We start from the raw sequence: 17829 nt of genomic DNA, 5'->3' as shown, positions 1-17829 counted from the left end.
ACCTCAATGTGGGACATCCCGAGTTACACTTTAATTATTATTATTTTATTATTTTTGTAAATAATAGCGTACTGCTTTTTGAATAAGCAACATCAGTAGCAACTTATACACTTTTCGCTTTGCTCCTCCAGCATCAGCATACAATGCGGGCACGTCTTTGTGAAGTAGCTCACGTTTCGGTTCCACTGTTGCTAGAACTAGATTCAAGTAAATTCGACAATAGATGTGTTGCCCAGTGGTTGTGAACCAATGGTTTAGAATACCATTATAGTTAAAAACCTAACAATACCCACTTCTAGCTACAGAGGAGCAGAAACTGAAATTTATGTTGGGCATTGCGGGGATGTCTATGTGAAGTAGCTCACATTTCGGTTCCACTGTTGCTAGATTCAAGTAAATTTGACAATAGATGTGGTGCCCAGCGGTTGGGAACCAATGGTTTAGAATACCATTGTCGTTAAAAACCTAGCAATACCCATTTCTAGTGACAGAGGAGCAGAAACTGAAATGTATGTTGGGCAATGTCGCACACATCAGCTGAGAGGAGGAAGTCAAAAGGTAGAGATATTACGACTCTTACTGATACTGCTTCTCGGTCCAGTATTATCAAAAACGGTATTCTTATTGGTAATATTTTTATTTCGAATAATCCGTCCATGGAAATGCACATTTATTTTTGTTTGTTGAGGTTCCTGGTGTTTTTCCATGACATTTTATTGATATACTACACTTGTGACATCATGCATAAGTCAAATCAAATTGATTTTTATAGCCCTTAATCATGTAGCAATAATCGCAACTCGCTCCCCCCCATCCTGGGCACGCACATTGCAACAATCCAATCCCGCACCATCCCCTTTCCCCTAACCAACAGGACGTATGCAATGCAATGTACTAAATGTATTGGTCAACCATTAAAAAATGTGTATGTATCAATTTGGAGAAGATTCTTGAGCACATGGTTTCTTGTTGAATGATCAATATCTGATTATTTTCTGCACAGTGACTTCCCTAGATTAATCTATTGGTGGTGGTGGCTCCTTTCGGTTTATCTCTCAGGGGTTGCCACAGCAAAACATCTGTTTTCCCAAATTGTTCGCATGAGAAGTTTTTAGCATAATTTTTAAACTGGGTGCCCTTCCTCACGCAACCCTTGGCTTGGAACCGGCACAGGGGAGACACCCTTTACTGTAGTTTTATACACTTTGTTTGTATTTTGAAACACCGTTGTACATTTTTTAAAGTCAAACTGACTTGCAGAAAGATTCTTATTTATTCAAATAAATAGTCAATATATTGTTACAATAATACACAGAATACTTTTATGAACCTTTTATGAAGTGTAAACAAGCCTGGCTCCTCTCTGCTCTTGCGTGTTGGCTGACTGACACGCCCCCACGGCCCAGCGCATCCGCACAAGACTTTTACAATTTTATTTTTATACACTCGATTGTTTTTTTAAATACATTATTGGATTTTAAAGACTTTTTAAAACATTTTAAAGTGTCACGGCTCCTCTCTGCTCTTGCGTGCTGGCAGACTGAGGCGCCCCCGCGGCTCAGCGTGAGCGCATCATGCACAAGACTAATTTTATTTTTCAGCACTTCATTGTATTTTTAAACATTTTAAAGTGTAAATATGTCACGGCTCCGCTCCGCTCTTGTGGTGCTGACCAGCTGACGCAGCCCAGCGCGAGGGCATCCACACATTGCTCAGAGGCACACCCTGCACTTAGTGCTCATTGCCGGCAGCTGACCCAAATCCTGGACAGCAGTGCTTTTTTCCTTTGAGCGCGGTTACGCTCACTGCACTGCGGTGCATTTTTCCTTCATGCATGGCTGTGTCACGTCTCCGCTCTTGTTCTGCTGGCCTATGGCATCACACGCCCTGCACGCTACACCTCTGAGGCGCGCGTTGCCAATACGGAACTGCTAATCGTCAGTCCTCACAGTTTTGTCTGTTTTGACACGCACGCCTGGCACCTCATTCTCGTTTGCCTGACCCGCTGTGTTACAAGATGCCAGCAGGACGCGAGCTCGCTGACCGGCTCATCATTTTAAAGTGTAAACGTGCAATGGCTCCGCTCTGCCCTTGCCGTGCTGACCAGCTGTCACACCCCCGCTGCCCAGAGCGAGGGCATCCGCACAAGACTTTTAAAATTTTATGACGGGCAAACAGGACGATCTGATCGGGAGTGACAAGCAGACACGCAGATCTACTCCGCTTGGCGATCGAGGAGCGGAGATGTAACAGAATGTGTGTAATGAAGTGCAAGTCTGAGATGCTGCTGATATGTTGACGCAGATGGAGTGAATAAAGTGCGGGAGGCTGAGATAAAGTGTAGTTAGAACTGCTAAACCAATCAGCTGCAAGGACACAGGTCAACATGTTCCCATTGGCTATTAATGTCATATGGGCAGACAAATCCCTGTGCTCCAAGTGACGCCGCAAAAAGCCGCGACCATCGGGGAGTTGCTGATGGTGGAGGGGTGCACTTTCCTGTCTTGTGTGCTTCATTGCACATGATGGTGTGAATGTGTGTGTGAAACAAAAATAAAATCCACGATGCACTGAATATATCTGCAATATTTGTTAAAAAAAAAAAGCCACGATAGGTGAACCACGAAGGAGTGAGGGATTATGTATTTAATTTTTCCTTTCTTAACATACTCATTATGATTCCCATGTAAATTTAAAAAATAAATGTGCACATCATTAAAGGGTAGTAGTTACTGTGTGTGTGTCTTAACTAAAGTTGGGGACCTCTAAGTATTTCCAACCAAACTCATCCTATCAACTGTGACCGCCTTCGGATCTAAGGACTGATTTCAGGTTTTTCGTTTGTTTACACCTTCTTAAACTATAAAGAGAAAAACAATGTGGTGCCCTAGTGACGGTTGATTGTACTGCTGGCAGTAGATTTCCGCCACTATTACCTAAATAATTAATTATTCAACCAACTAACTGTAATCAGTTTATTATTTAATCAATTCGATCTTTCATAACCCCATATTCGCTACAATCACGAGTCTCAAAGGGCTTCACAGGCCCACAGTTGATACATTGACATAGCCTGATTTCAACCCCCCAGGAGGACAAGGAAGAACTGAATGAGAAACTTCTTGAGAAGGGGCTACAAATGGCTACAACTTCTAGGCTGCAAAGGATGCCAAGTGGGTAGCAATTAACACAATGTGTTGCTATACAATGTTAATGACAATAAATATGAAAGTCCATTTAATAAGATGAAGTGCTGCAGGAAGACACCTTCAGGGAACTGGGTCCTCCTCAACACCCAGATGTGTTGGTCAATGCGGAAATCTTCAGGGCTGCACCTCCATGAAGGCCTACCTCAGATCATGTCCTGGCCAGTCGGTGCAGAATCCATTCAGCAACATCCAGTTTGGCAAATTTGACCTAGCCTCCTCCCCAAGAAGCAAGGAGGGGGTAGGAGAAAAATAAAAAGTGGGAGTTAAATAGGCCTACATGTAGTTCGACTCAATGCAAGAGTATAAAAGTAAATTTGAAGTCCAGTTTTAAACATTTCTACTGAGGAAGCGGCTCTAATTTCTGTGGATAGGCTATTCCAGAGCCCTGGAGGCTAAATAGAAAATGCTCTAGAACAGTGGTTCTTAACCTTTTTCGGAGGTACCGAACCCCATTAGGTTCATATGTGCATTCACCGAACCCCTCTTTAGGTGGGGTGGTACCGGTGTGTTCGGCCATCCGCGGACAGGGGGGCGGGGCGGGGCAATGACATACCAGCTTTGCCGAACCCCTGAAGCCGACTCACCGAACCCCTAGGGTTCGACCGAACCCCTAGGGTTCGATCGAACCCAGGTTAAGAACCACTGCTCTAGAACCTGTAGACTTATTTTCACTTGCAGAATCACCAAAAGAACGTGTTGTGAACAAAGGTTTCATGACTGAACATATTAAACCAATGAGATGGGGAGTTGGTAAGCTGTGTAATATTTTATAACTAACAAAACTTTAAAATCACATCACAAGTGCTCTGGGGGAGCCAATGCAACTTGTTTATCGAGGCAATGTGATTGCACTTTTTTCTTGCAGGAGTCTTGCTGCAACATTTTGTACTAACTGCAGATATTTAATATTAAACATGGGTTTGCAATACGTTACAATAATTGAGGGGAATACATAAACAAAAATTATGATCTCTGCATCACTAGCAGATATTATACATTGTATTGTACGTATGTGGAGGTGAAAAAAACATTGCAGTTTTAGTAATATCTTGTAATATGTGTATGTAATATGAGTGTTGTGTTTACTATAACACCATGATTGTTTGCTCAGTCATCAAGGTACATTTTAGCCGACATGGGAACTATCCCTTTTGAATCCTTAATCTACTGCTTATCCAGGGTCGGGTCACAGGAGCAGCAGCGTCCTGGTTCCTGGTTCTTTGGGCAAACGAGCTAAGAAATAATACAATCACTAAAACTGGTTTAAATTGGTTAGAGAAAATATGTTACTTTCAATATTATATAATATAGTACTTGTACATCTTTTGTTTCCTACCTCAGTCTGGCAGATTGTGTTTGCACATTCTGGACCACAGACATGTTTTTTTTCATATCACTAAAGAAAAAGACAATTCATTTTTCCTCTGTATTTCAGATTGTAGGGTGATAGTAGCATTATTTATGCATGCCCATTTTTTTGACAGTGGCCGTTATTCTGAAAACACAAAATTTATATGATGTTGTCCCAAAATATGGCGTTGCAATCCAAATGTGATAAGTCATTTAAGAAGGTCTTTTTTTTTTTCACTCAAACCACTCAAAATGTTAAGTGGCACCAGACCTAGTCATACATATAGAATTTATTATTATTATTTTGGCAGCGATGCCCTGTATGGACAACAATAGTAGTATTTTGCTCATGGCAAAAAAAATGGGCAGTTTAGAGGGAACACCTCATTCACGTCTGCAGTGACGCACATTGCTCAGAGGCACACCCTATCAGCGGTCATGCTCGCGGTCCCGATTCCTGGACGGCAGTGCGTTTTTTCTACATGTGCGGCAGTCAGCCGCACACCCAGCACTTGTCCTCAGTAAAGCACATTGCTCAGAGGCATGCCCCCCACATTGTCGCTGTCCCAACTCTTTCTGCAACGCGGTGCATTTTTCCTTTGCGCGCCTGTGTCACGTCTCCGCACTCGCCCTGCTGGCTGGTTGCCAATACGATACTGCGTGGTAATCGGCGCTGATCGTCTGTCTGTCCCGTGTTACCTGCTGATTAGGGTGAGCATATAGACGCCGTTCGTCGCCACTCAGGTTGTTAAATTTGGCGTGAATTTCGGAATTGAAATTTTTGAATTCTTGGTTAAAGTGTGAAGTTTTGAAATAGGCAGGCAAAAATGAACAGTTTTAAGTTGGAATGGGTTGAATCGGTTGAAAAATGTAGAAATTAGAAGTGAAAAATGAAATTTTGCGCACATTTTAAACGTGAAAAATGGGGCATGTCATTGTCATCTGATTGTCCGATAGCGATGAAGCAAACTATATCTGCATATGCCCATTTACTACTTTTACAAGGGAAAGATAGAGCCTCCCACCAGCCATTTTCAAGGGTCATGGAATACATTCTAAAGTTTAGAATCTAAACAATTAAAATAATATAGTTTTACAACACTGAACCATATTTACAATGTTATATGTCTGAAATAATGAAGCTTGGGGAAAAAAAAAAATTCACAAGCACATACAGTGCTCGAGAGGTCCCCAGTCACAGAGAGGAGCCTCACCACTCCCTCAGCACAACAGTCAGCTGTGAATAGGAACCAAAGGGCTTCAAACACTGCAGAATTAAGATGAAAAGCCGTTGACTCAGAGGTGGACAAATTAATTAAATTGCGCTCTTTATTCAGTATGAATGAGCATAGGTGGCAAGCTTTGCGTGCCACTTATAAAATCATAGTCACAGTTTTTCATGCAGGATGCGTATAAAATTGTAAAAATGGTCCAATACTGTTGTAAAATTATCTAATGTGTAATGTACTCACTGTATATTTGTTGGGTGGGCGACAGACTTGACAACAGTGAGCACCTGTCTGCAGGGCTTAACCCAGAAATCGATTATTTGTTTATACGTGACTGCTTCTGTGCATTTGATGGGCTGTAGTTTGCAACATTGTCACATCATGCAAAATAGCAATTTAAATATTTATGACTATCAAAGCAAAAACACTGGATAAGACTCGCTATTTGTGAAACGTTATGGCAGAAACCTAAATGCTCCAAATGCTATGTAGATGTCAGGTGCTCTGGCCTCTGACTGTGGCTTGGTTTTCAAGATTAATGTTGTGAGTAATGAAGAAACCCATAACTTAAGTGAGGGAGCCAGTAGATCGAGGTGGAATGGGACTAGCTATAAGGGGTTGAATATTTTGAGTGTCTTAGCAGGCTCGCCATGATTAGCAAGCTGCTTAGAGCGAATGCTGACAATTAGGTTGGCTACAACCTATGCTATCTGTTGTATCCAGCCCACTTACAGTTAAACTATTCTGTTCTAGCTGACCTACAGGTCCCTCTAATGGGGAAAGCAAGGGTATAAGAAGGGTGAAAGTGGTGCACGAAGCCATACCTTTAGTTTAATCAGCCGGAGATTTTGGGAGCGAAGATAGTTGATAAGCTGAGCAATATCAGGCAATATCCAAGCAGTGGTGTGGCCCAAGATGGTAAAAATCGCAGCTTTTCTGCTTGTAAAAGTTAAAAATTGTCTCCAAAAACTAAAAACACAGGCTGCAGTTAGATGGGATTAGAGAAGAGTTAGAGAATAACGAGTTACAGAATAAAGCTTATATATAGAAAGAGAGGGTGTGCTCTCTGTCCCTTTCCAAGGATGACCACTCAAACCAAGAAAATAAAAATCCTTACCACTGTAGGCATTTACAACTGTTGTCATCTCTTTTTCACTATGGACGGAAAGTCCGTGAAAAAGTTTAGATCAGAACAAACCCAAAAAACAGCAACGAGGTGCAGTGTGGGAATGACAATCAGCAGGCGGACCAGTAGTATACAGTCCCTGACAGAAGTTGTCACTTATCCATGTTGACGAAACAAAAGCTTATAACCTGACTAGCCATATGAAAGGTAAAACTCTCCCGGATGAGGTGTGATGTATGAAAATAAATTTGCTTCCCAGCAGAAATAAAACAGACTATTTAATGAACACAGGTCAGATTTTGGCAAAACAAACGTTTTGTCGCTTTGTTATACAATCCACCCAATCCTAGTTTACAGCCTCACCTAAACTCACTGATCGGTTAATTAGTCCCTGTCAGCCATAGACGTCTATTAGACGTCTGGTCTATGTGTAGACCTAATTTAGACGTCTAAAATTGGTCTATGCATTGACCTAAAATAGACGTCAAAATTAAAAACATCAAATATGATCATATTTCAAAATTTTAAAGTCTCAACCAGCTATGAGTTGTATAAATAATGTACAGAAGTTGTTTGGCTTTGTTTTTAACAACCATATTGATCCGTATAGTATAATCCATGTGAAGTGGCTATTTCTGTAACCTGATATAGACGTCTATTTTAGGTTATGCTATAGACCTAAAATAGACGTCTAAATTAGGTCCAGGTGTAGACCTAAAATAGACGTCTAAATTAGGGCTATATATAGACCTAAAATAGACGACAAATTTAAATCCATTAAATATGAAATATTAGACCATAAACCAGCTGTAGGTTATATAACTAATGAACAGAGGTTGTATTACCGTATTTTCCGGACTATAAATCGCTCCGGAATATAAGTCGCACCAGCCATAAAATGCCCCAAAAAGTGAAAAAAAAACATCTATAAGTCGCTCCGGTGTATAAGTCGCATTTTGGGGTGCAATTTATTCGACAAAATCCCACACCAAAAACAGTCATGAACAAGCAACAACTGGCTAAACGATAGCAACAACAGGCTAAACAATAGGTATGCTAACGTGACAAACACAAACAAAGAGCTGAGAACGGGCCTGACGTAACATATCGAGTGATTAAGGACAACTATTACATGAATAACATGTTTATAAAACCATCGGTGTCACCAATTCATTAAATAGCAACAACAGGCTAAACGATAGGTATGCTAACGTGACAAACACAAACAAAGAGCTGAGAACGGGCCTGACGTAACATATAGAGTGATTAAGGACAACTATTACATGAATAACATGTTTATAAAACCATCGGTGTCACTCCAATTTATTAAAGAGCAACACAGGCTAAACAATAGGTATGCTAACGTGACAAACACAAAGAGCTGAGAACGGGGCTAACGTAACATATAGAGTGATTAAGGACAACTATTACATAAATAACATGTTTATAAAACCATCGGTGTCACTCCAATTCATTAAATAGCAACAACAGCCTAAACGATAGGTATGCTAACGTGACAAACACAAACAAAGAGCTGAGAACGGGCCTGACGTAACATATAGAGTGATTAAGGACAACTATTACATGAATAACATGTTTATAAAACCATCGGTGTCACTCCAATTCATTAAATCCATCGATCGTTCTTTGTCAACAATGGATGCGCGCGGCTGAGGGCGCTTGCACTTCAAAATATTCCACAGGCTCATATAACGATAGATAAACTGTATTTCAAGTAACTATAATATAAGCCAATATTATTATCAAACCATCCGTGCACTTTAAATCCATTAAATCCATCGATCAAATTTCTCGTCCTTTGTCAACATCGCCGCGCGTGCGCCCTGACGTCAGCCTTGTCTTTATTCCACAGATCTAGTATATAACTATATTGTAGCATTAACAAAGTACAAGGATAGACGTGGGTTTGGTAAACTGCTCTTTATTAAACAAAACAAACTTCCAAGCGTGTGGCGGCGTGGACTTCTAGACATGAGAGCTCCATGGCATAGGACCCATGCACCGTTCGCGGACAGCCACTTGGCCGAGCGCCGGCCCCCGACTCAGTAGAGTAGGACCGGGCGTGTGTAAAAGCCATAATAGTTTTTCAAACCTTCTATGTCACTCCAAATCATTAATTCCTTCAAACTCTGTCCTCCATGTCACTTGAAATAGTAATCCATTGGTACATCACGGTTCTCCAAACTTTCTTTTTGCTGCTCGATTACTGTTTTCAGCTGCATATTTTACAACTTGAAGTTTGTAACCTGCAAAATATGAGTTTCTTTTTGGTGCCATTTTTCTTAAGCCCACCCAGTTGATGAGTCACGGCCAACGGTGAAATTTAGAGCGCCCTCAAACAGTTTCGTCTGAAAATATAATTTTTTTCAGATGTAGGTTTTTGTTTTGTTTATTTGGTTGTTTTATCAAAGTCTGCTTTATTGTCGATTTTTTTTCATATACCAAGACACACAAAGAGATTAAAATTACGTTCCCACTATCCCTCGGTGAGATAGTACACATATGCATACAAGCAACACAAAAAAACCCAAGAAGGCACAAACAATGAATAAATAAGAGTGTTGAATAAATGATAAACAAATAATAAATAATAATAAATATAAGAGGAGCAAAAATGGAGCAAGTGTACATACAGCAGACAGTAGACTTGGATATGATGCTTTAAAGTGTTAATTGCTTTATTTGATGTTTTCTCTATTTTTTATGTTTTTAATATGTTCAAGATAAAGATATAAAAGCATGTGAAGTGATCAACTATACTAAAAATAACATGGGAAGTGGTCAACTATACTTGTAAGTGATGTCTTAATGATCAAGTAAAAATTTGTGAAAAAAACAAGTCGCTCCTGAGTATAAGTCGCCCCCCACCCAAACTATGAAAAAAAACGCGACTTATAGTCCGGAAATTATGGTACTTTGTTTTAAACAACCATTGATCCGGGTTAAGTGTGGTTATTTCTGTAACCTGATCAACGTCTACATTAGGTCTATCTGTAGACCTAACTCGGATGTCTATTTTAGGTCTACACATAGACCTAATTTAGACGTCTATTTTAGGTCTATAGAATAACCTAAAATAGATGTCTATTTTAGGTCTACACATGGACCTAAAATAGACGACAAAATTTAATCCATCAAATATGAAATATTAAACCCAAAACCATTCTGTAAGTTGTATACATAATGTACAGAAGTTGTGATGGTTTGTTTTGAACAACCATTGATCCGTGTGAAGTGTGGTTATTTCTGTAACCTGAGGCCAATATTAAATCCATCCATCCATCCATCCATCCATCCATCCATCCATCCATCTATTTTCTATACCGTTCGTCCCCACCATCAGATACGAAATATTAAACCCTAAACCAGCTGTAAGTTGTATACTGTAATTTCCGGACTATAAGTCGTGTTTTTTTGTCATAGTTTGGGTGGGGGGGCGACTCATAAAAAGGAGCGACTTGTGTTTTCCAAAATTTTTAACAAAAAAAAAAAAGTGAAACCGCGATAAACGAACCGCGATGTAGCAAGGGATTACTGTAATTTGAATTTCAAGTGACGTCAGCAGCGCAACGCGGCGTGGCGCGACGGTTGTTTACAAAAAGGACAAAAGTTGATCACTGGATGACGAAGATGACGAAGGGCCCCACGTACTACCGGCATCATTCGCGGCTTTGTTTGCAAATGACACGTAGGACGAAGAGTTTGAAGGATTTAAGGATTTGGAGTGACACAGAAAGTTTGAAAAACTATGATGGCTTTTACACACGCCCGGTCCTACTCTACGGAGCTCTCTTTCACCTCCGTGGATTGAAGTCGGGGCCGGCACTCGGCCGGGTGGCTGTCCAGGGACGGTGGATGGGGCTCGGACATGGCTTTTACACACACCCGGTGCTTCGGTCCTTGTACTTTCTTAACGTTACAATATAGTTATATACTAGATCAGTGGAATAACGACGAGGCTGACGTCAGGGCGCATGCGCGGCATTGTTGACAAAGGACGAGGAATTTGATCGATGGATTTAATGATTTAGAGTCCACAGATAATATATATCAAGTCAAAGTCAAAGTCAGCTTTATTGTCAATTTCTCCACATGCCAAAGACACACAAAGAAACCGAAATTTCGTTCCCCCCTATCCCACGGTAACAAGACATGGCCCACAACAGACAAACAAGTAAACAAGTATAACAACAGCGTGCTGAATAAATAATGAATAAATAACACAATAAATAAATAAATAAATAAATTAGAGGAGCAAAAAAGGAGCAAGTGCGCGTACAGCAGACATTCCACAAAATAGCGCAACAGTGCCGCACGCTACGCAGAAGGGGGTAGCGAGTTCAGGGTCCTAACAGCCTGGAGAAAGAAGCTGTTGGCGAGTCTGGTGGTGCGGGAGCGCAGGCTCCTGTACCTCTTCCCAGAGGGCAGAAGGTCAAACAAAGAGTGAGCCGGGTGACTCACATCTCTTGCAATCGAGGATGCCTTGCGGGCGAGATGGGAAGTGTAAATGTCCTTCAGGGAGGGGAGCGAAACACCAATAATCTATTATTGCTTATATAATAGTTATTTGATATCTAATTTATATATCGTTATATGGGCCTGTGGAATATTTTGAAGTGCAAGCGCCGTCAGCGGCGCGCACCCATTGTTGACAAATGACGATCGATGGATTTAATGAATTGGAGTGACACAGATGGTTTTATAAACGTGTTATTTATGTAATAGTTTTTTTTAACAACTCTGAATGTTACGTTCTCAGCTCTTCGTTTGTGTTTATGTCACGTTAGCATACCTATCGTTTAGCCTGTTGTTGCTCGTTCATGTCTGTTCTTGGTGTTGTATTTTGTCGAATAAATTTCCCCCCAAAATGCGACTTATATGTTTTTTTTTCACGTTATTATGCATTTTATGGCTAATGCGACCTATATTCCGGAACGACTTTTAGTCCGAAAATTACGGGAAATAATGTACAGAAGTTGTATTGCTTTGTTTTAAACAACCAATGATCCATATGAAGTGTGGTTATTTCTGTAACCTGATATAGAAGTCTATATTAGGTTATTCCATAGACCTTATATAAATGCCAAAATTAAATCCATCGAATATGATATATTGAACATCAAACCAGCTGTATTTTTTTTGCCACACACTCACTCACTCACTCACATTCACACCATCACATGTGGGAATCGAACTCCCGGTGTCAGCACACAAGACAACCAAGTGCACCCCGAGACCATCAGCTATTCCCAACCAGCAGTAAATTGTATGGACAATGTAGAGTGTTGTGTTGCTTCGTTCGAAAATTTCCGCTAGGAGGCATAAATTGTGCGCCACCGTAATAAAACAAGAAGAAGCATGCTAAGCAAGTAAAGTCATCTTTCGAGGTTTCGAAGTTTGAGGCGAGTCAACGCCTGTTGCTTAATCTAAAAGACAAAATAAAAAAAAGACACTAAGAAGGCTGCTTTGAGGTGAGTCCTCGAGGAAGTGAGTGTGAAACACCCATGACAGGGAAAAGTAAGAGTTTTTTTTTTTGTAGGCATTAGTCATTTAAAAAGAGGTCATAGCTGCAGTAATTTGAGTATTTTATTTCTATTTCTCTTTATTCTCAGTGTTTCTGAAAGTCATCATGGAGCCCTTCTGGCAATCTATGGGCTGAGGAGCCTCAACTCTCATTCATCATGTGAGTTGCCCATGATTGATCTGGAGACTTTGACATGATGTTCAAGGAAATAGATGACAAACAGTATGCGATAATGAATGACCGAATGATTAAGCTATGAATTGGTTGGTCAAAATTTTGGATCTTGCGGTCCCCCCCTTCACTCTTGATAGCTTACAAATGGAACCTATGGGGTTTGGTTTAATTGCTGTACTGTCAACGTTACTGACTTTTCAGTTTTTTTTTTTTGCTTGATTTACATGAAAAAAAGTCCTCAATTCAATTTTGTCTACTCTCAATTCCACTCTTCTCAGACACTGTTCATAATGCCTTGTATATAGATTGCAAAGCAGTCTTGTGTTGGGAGGGGCTGATTTGAAGACCTGCATGTTTCCAAGACCATGGACAGGTATGATTAGTTTGACATCTGTGCTGTAGATTAGAAAAGACAACAATGAAGGCTTACGATGTGGTGGCTGCTCGCAATGTTGACATTTTTTTTCTGTTGTAGATTTTACACAAATGACAATATGCGTGGTGGTGAAACTCGTGCAAAGAGGGTGCACAAGAAGACTGCTCTGATAGCGCTGGTAAATAAAAAAACGTGTCTGCTCGTTTCTGTGCGATTGCTTTATGTTCGAAATGTGCGACTGACATGACATACATCAAGGAAAACCTATTTTACAGGTAGTTTTTTTTTCCATATTCATATTTCTTTTACAGAGTAATCCAAAGGTCTACAATGGGTGGTGCCTGATATCCATCGAGTTCATCTTTGTAGAAGCTGTTGGCGACACGCACAGAGGCCACGGATGATGAAACAAGGACGGCAATGGCTTAAAATTAAAACAGGCTCCAGCGCTGAGTAGCAAAGGGGGCTATCAAAACCCTACAAGAGAGTGATGTTTATATTGTTTCCCCCTTGTGTTTCGCCGAGCTGGTTGTTTTGTTGATTTGATATGTCCTACATAAAATATGTATATATTTATACTGTAACTTAATAGTTTTGTTCTATTAAAATGGCCCCCATTTTTTAATATTGTATGTATATTTTTACATTTTCAAAGATATGATTTAAAAACATTGTGCATTTATATTTGTGATGGTTGGATAGTGTCTGAAAAAATGTTTTAGGTTCAATTATCATTTTGGTTAATTTTAACATCAAAAGGTGTAATTATATCTGCAGCTAACATAAGTATGACTGATACTGAAACCTATTTTTATATTTTTAAAAAAAAACGATGTAAATTTTCACACCCTGGACTATCACTAATCAAATGCATTTTCACATCATCCTGGAACTACACAAAGGTAAGGTTCACAGGTTAAATGTATTGAAGAGAACCTCAATGTTGAATAGACGTCTAGATGTTCAAATGATCACAATCTATTAGCGCGATTAGCGCTAATCGCGCTAATAGCTATTAGCATCATTCGAACAGCTATGCAATAAACATCTAAAAATCTTTCACATAGACGTCTAATAAACGTCTAATAGACGTCTATCCCGTAGACGTCTAAAATACTTTCACATATAGACGTCTATTCCGTAGATGTCGAAAAAACTTAGACATATAGACGTCTGATAGACATCTATCGAATCAGTGCCCAAAAGCCAACACTAAACAAAAGGCAGTTAGAAAAATGTGGCATTTGCCAAGGCCCACAGCCTGCTAAACAGATGGATGCTGGAAAAGTTGCAGAAGGTGAATTTCTCAGATAAATCTTGAGTTGAATTACACCACAGCTGCTGCAAATACTGCAGGAGACCTACTGGAGCCCATAAGTATCCATGATTCACCCAGAAAAGAGCCAAATTTGGTGGTGGAAAGATCATTGTCTGAGGTTACATTCAGTATGTGGGCGTGCGAAACATTTGCAAGGTGGAAGGCAATATCAATACCCTATATTATGAAGTATTAGCTACCTCCTACTATAAGAGGTAATATTTTGCAGCAGTGCTCCCTCTCATACAACCATCTCTATATCAAAGTTCCTCAAGGCGAATAAGATCAAGGTGTTCCAGGACTGGCCAGCTCAGTCACCAGACATCATTGAGCATGTTTGAGGTGGAATGAAAGAGGAAGCTTGGAAGACAAAACCGAAAAATCTCTGGGAGGCATGTAAGACTACATTCTTTGCTATTCCTAATAACTTAATCAATAAATTGTATTTATTTGTGTTTAACCACATGGATGCAGTCCTTCAAGCTCATGGAAGTCCTAGAAAATATTAAATATGGCTCTAATAGCACAGGTTCATTTGGCAAAAAACATTTGTAGTTGAAGTGAACTATTTGTTTGTGTTAGATAAATTGTATATATATGTTATCATGCGTTCCCTAATGAGTACTTATTAATAAGATTATTGCGCAGAATGCTTGCTGTTTCGCCTTGCAGACGTCCACCAGTTCACAACAAGTCAAACGATGCTGTCTGGAGCTTCCTGACCTTCTACACCTCTGGGAATCCAAGAAAGCTGCTGATAGCTCAATCCATTTTGTTGATGTCTGCACATGGCATTTTGTCCTTGCACTCCTTTCTCATGGCGTCCTGTCTGTGACTACTTGTTTCACATAACATTTTGTCATGACGTCTTGTCTGTGACTACTTGTTTCACATCGCATTTTGTCCTTGCGCTCTTTTGTTTCTTGTGACGTCTTGTGAGTACTTGTTTCACATAGCATTTTGTCCTTGCGCTCTTTTTTGTTTCTCATGAGACTAGGCCATGCTTTCCCCCCCACCTGTTAGGGGCTAGTCTCACATTGTGGGTAGGGCATCCCCAAATAAAAAGAGCGAGGGGTGTGACAGATCTTTAGTGTAGTCGGACTGCTGTAAGTCTGGATGCACTCCTCGCAAGAAAAGACTCAACATTCTGCCTCACTGGTTTTGTCTGCTGATCCTTTTGCTGATTTTGAACCTGACAGTTTGACTTTCACATTACTTTCTGTGGCTGACAAAACTTTTGTCTTGCCAAAATCTGACCTTTCTGTGTTCATTAAATGAGCAATATTTGTTCAGTGAGGCAAATCAATTTTCATACATTGAACCTCATTTGGCAGATTTTAAGCTTTCGTACGAGTCATTTTTAAAACCCATGGATGAATTACAAGTCAGGTTATAAACTTTTGTTTCTGCAATATGGATAAGCAACAGAATGTCTGTCAGGGACTGTATATGTGTGCACAATTATTAGGCAAATTGTATTTTTGAGGATTAAGTTTGATTTTGAACAACTACAGTGCTCTCGGTCAACCAAACTGTCAATAAACCCCTAAATTGAAGCTTTTTTCTTGTAAACTAAAGAAAGTTTATGACCATTAAAAATGAGTGGGGTTGCTGGACCAAGTAAGAAGCCAAACACTTTCACCCCACCGCTTGCTTGACATACAGGTAAGCCTGTCAAGGAGGCAATCGCAATGAACCGCACCAACCCACTCACCGCAGCTTTTGGGCCGCGCATACACAAACTCGGCACCAAAACTAACAAGCTAATCAATGCATTACGCAACAACGTACGCACTCGCTTTTTTCTTTTACATTAAAGAAAGTTTATGACCAGCAAAATAGATTGGGGTTGCTGGACCAAGTAAGAAGCTAAACCGTATCACTCATACAGAATGGGAGTTGGACCTTTTTACCTTATTGACTGGGTTAACACTCCCTTTAGCACAGCACCATCTAGTAGATGCATAACACAACCCTGGGTCAACCCCAGTTTGATGCAGTAGCTTCTATTCTATGCGCCTTTTAATCCGGTGCGTCCTATATATGAAAACATGTCTAAAATAAAAAATTCAATGAAGGTGCGCCTTATAATCCGTGTGCCTTGTAGTGTAGAAAATACTATTACATTTAAAAGAAACAGTGACCAATATAGCCGCCCTTCGTTTTGATGATGATTATACGACTTCCATCCATGGACTCTCAGCTTCTTGATCTGTTGACGATTAAATTTTTGTGCAGCAACAACCACAACCTCACCAACATTGTTGACAGAGATGTACTGTTTTCTTTCAGCGTAAATCTCCCATATAGGAATGTTCCACAAGTTCTGTGATCATGCCACTATACCTGAGCGCCATGATAAGGAGTTATGATGTGGGTGACACCCAGTGCCAATAGGGAATCCACAGTTGAAAACCGATCAAATAGTTATGAATCCAAATGCTACTTGAAACACTTATTTTCCTTCTACAACTTTGTATTATACCTCATAAATTAATTCTTCTAATATTAATTTCATATCCATACTCTAGCAGAAAGAACCGGAATATGCTCCATCATTCGTCAATGAAATGGACATCCCTCATTGACTGATTGAGAGGTCTGTCTGTAGTAGGGGTGGAACACAAAAAACATGGTTTGATTCGATCACGGTCATGCTCAGTTTTAGGTTCAGTTTGGTGCGCGTTGACTATTAAAAAAATGAAAACGTGGTAAACCATGAGTATACATATTAGAGCATGACTTTTAATTACTACCATTATTGTACTGTTTCATAATTCACAATTGTTCTTCTTTCTATTCCATTGGCATAACGGGCAAGCTTAACAAATAACTTCTCTTCACTTGGATGGCAAGGGAACAATCTGTTTATCCAGCTATCGCTTTTCATATAACAGGATAAGTCGTCGTTCTGGTACGGGTGGGCATGTTAAATAAGGATCCCAAAGCAGACAACAAAAACTAAGTAACAAACACCTTTTTAATTTAACAAAATGTGCATGGATAAAAACTCCACAAATTAAGAATAATGATAAATGTAACTCTTACAAAATGAAAACACCAATGAGGATTTAAATGAGAAAATAAACTAAAGACATGCAGGTGGACTGAGCTGCTGCAGAACGGAATTGTTACTTAGAGGAGATACTCGAAACAGGAACTAGAGAAATTACCAAGCCGAATGAATGAACTGGTTGCCGTCGCGATTCAGTTCAAAAGCTAGATGTCAGGAGGCAGTACGGCGAGCCGGCCCGGGCAAGATTGCTGAGCCTACAAAAGGGCGGCCGCTGCCACCAACCACTGAAGGTCCCAGCTGGCAATGCAGCCGAGAAGTTTCCGCGGTGAAGACTTGATGCATTGAGTCGCCATCACGGGACGCTCATGTAAGCACGGAGTGGTCGGAGGCTCTGGCTGAGAGCAACAGTCTGTGGAGACGAGATACCATTTACTCGTGTTGCAGTTTCAGTGGAGGGAGGGTCTGTGAGCCGTGTGTACACGTTTG

At 40.3% G+C, this 17829-nt stretch overlaps 1 protein-coding gene across 2 annotated transcripts in view; it reads right to left on the bottom strand.

Moving 5' to 3' along the window:
- The window catches only part of LOC148398486 (ubiquitin-conjugating enzyme E2 L3), an 82490-nt gene that overhangs the window by 27608 nt on the left and 37053 nt on the right, over positions 1 to 17829 (bottom strand). Inside the window, exon 4 of one of the 2 annotated variants that reach the window (XM_088376940.1) lies at positions 8549 to 17752. The exons of the other annotated variant lie outside the window; for it this stretch is intronic. Within the exon in view, the coding sequence (XP_088233066.1) occupies positions 17598 to 17752 (155 nt within the window). The 3' untranslated portion in view covers positions 8549 to 17597. Of the gene's footprint in view, positions 1 to 8548; positions 17753 to 17829 lie in introns of those variants that run through there. 2 annotated transcript variants of the gene reach the window in all.

Source organism: Syngnathus floridae, chromosome 5 (genome assembly GCF_059516105.1).
Source record: "Syngnathus floridae isolate MCC-2025c chromosome 5, RoL_Sflo_1.0, whole genome shotgun sequence".
Taxonomy (NCBI): domain Eukaryota; kingdom Metazoa; phylum Chordata; class Actinopteri; order Syngnathiformes; family Syngnathidae; genus Syngnathus; species Syngnathus floridae.
The sequence above is the reverse complement of the archived record's forward strand: the minus strand, read 5'-3'. Positions and strand labels throughout refer to the sequence as shown.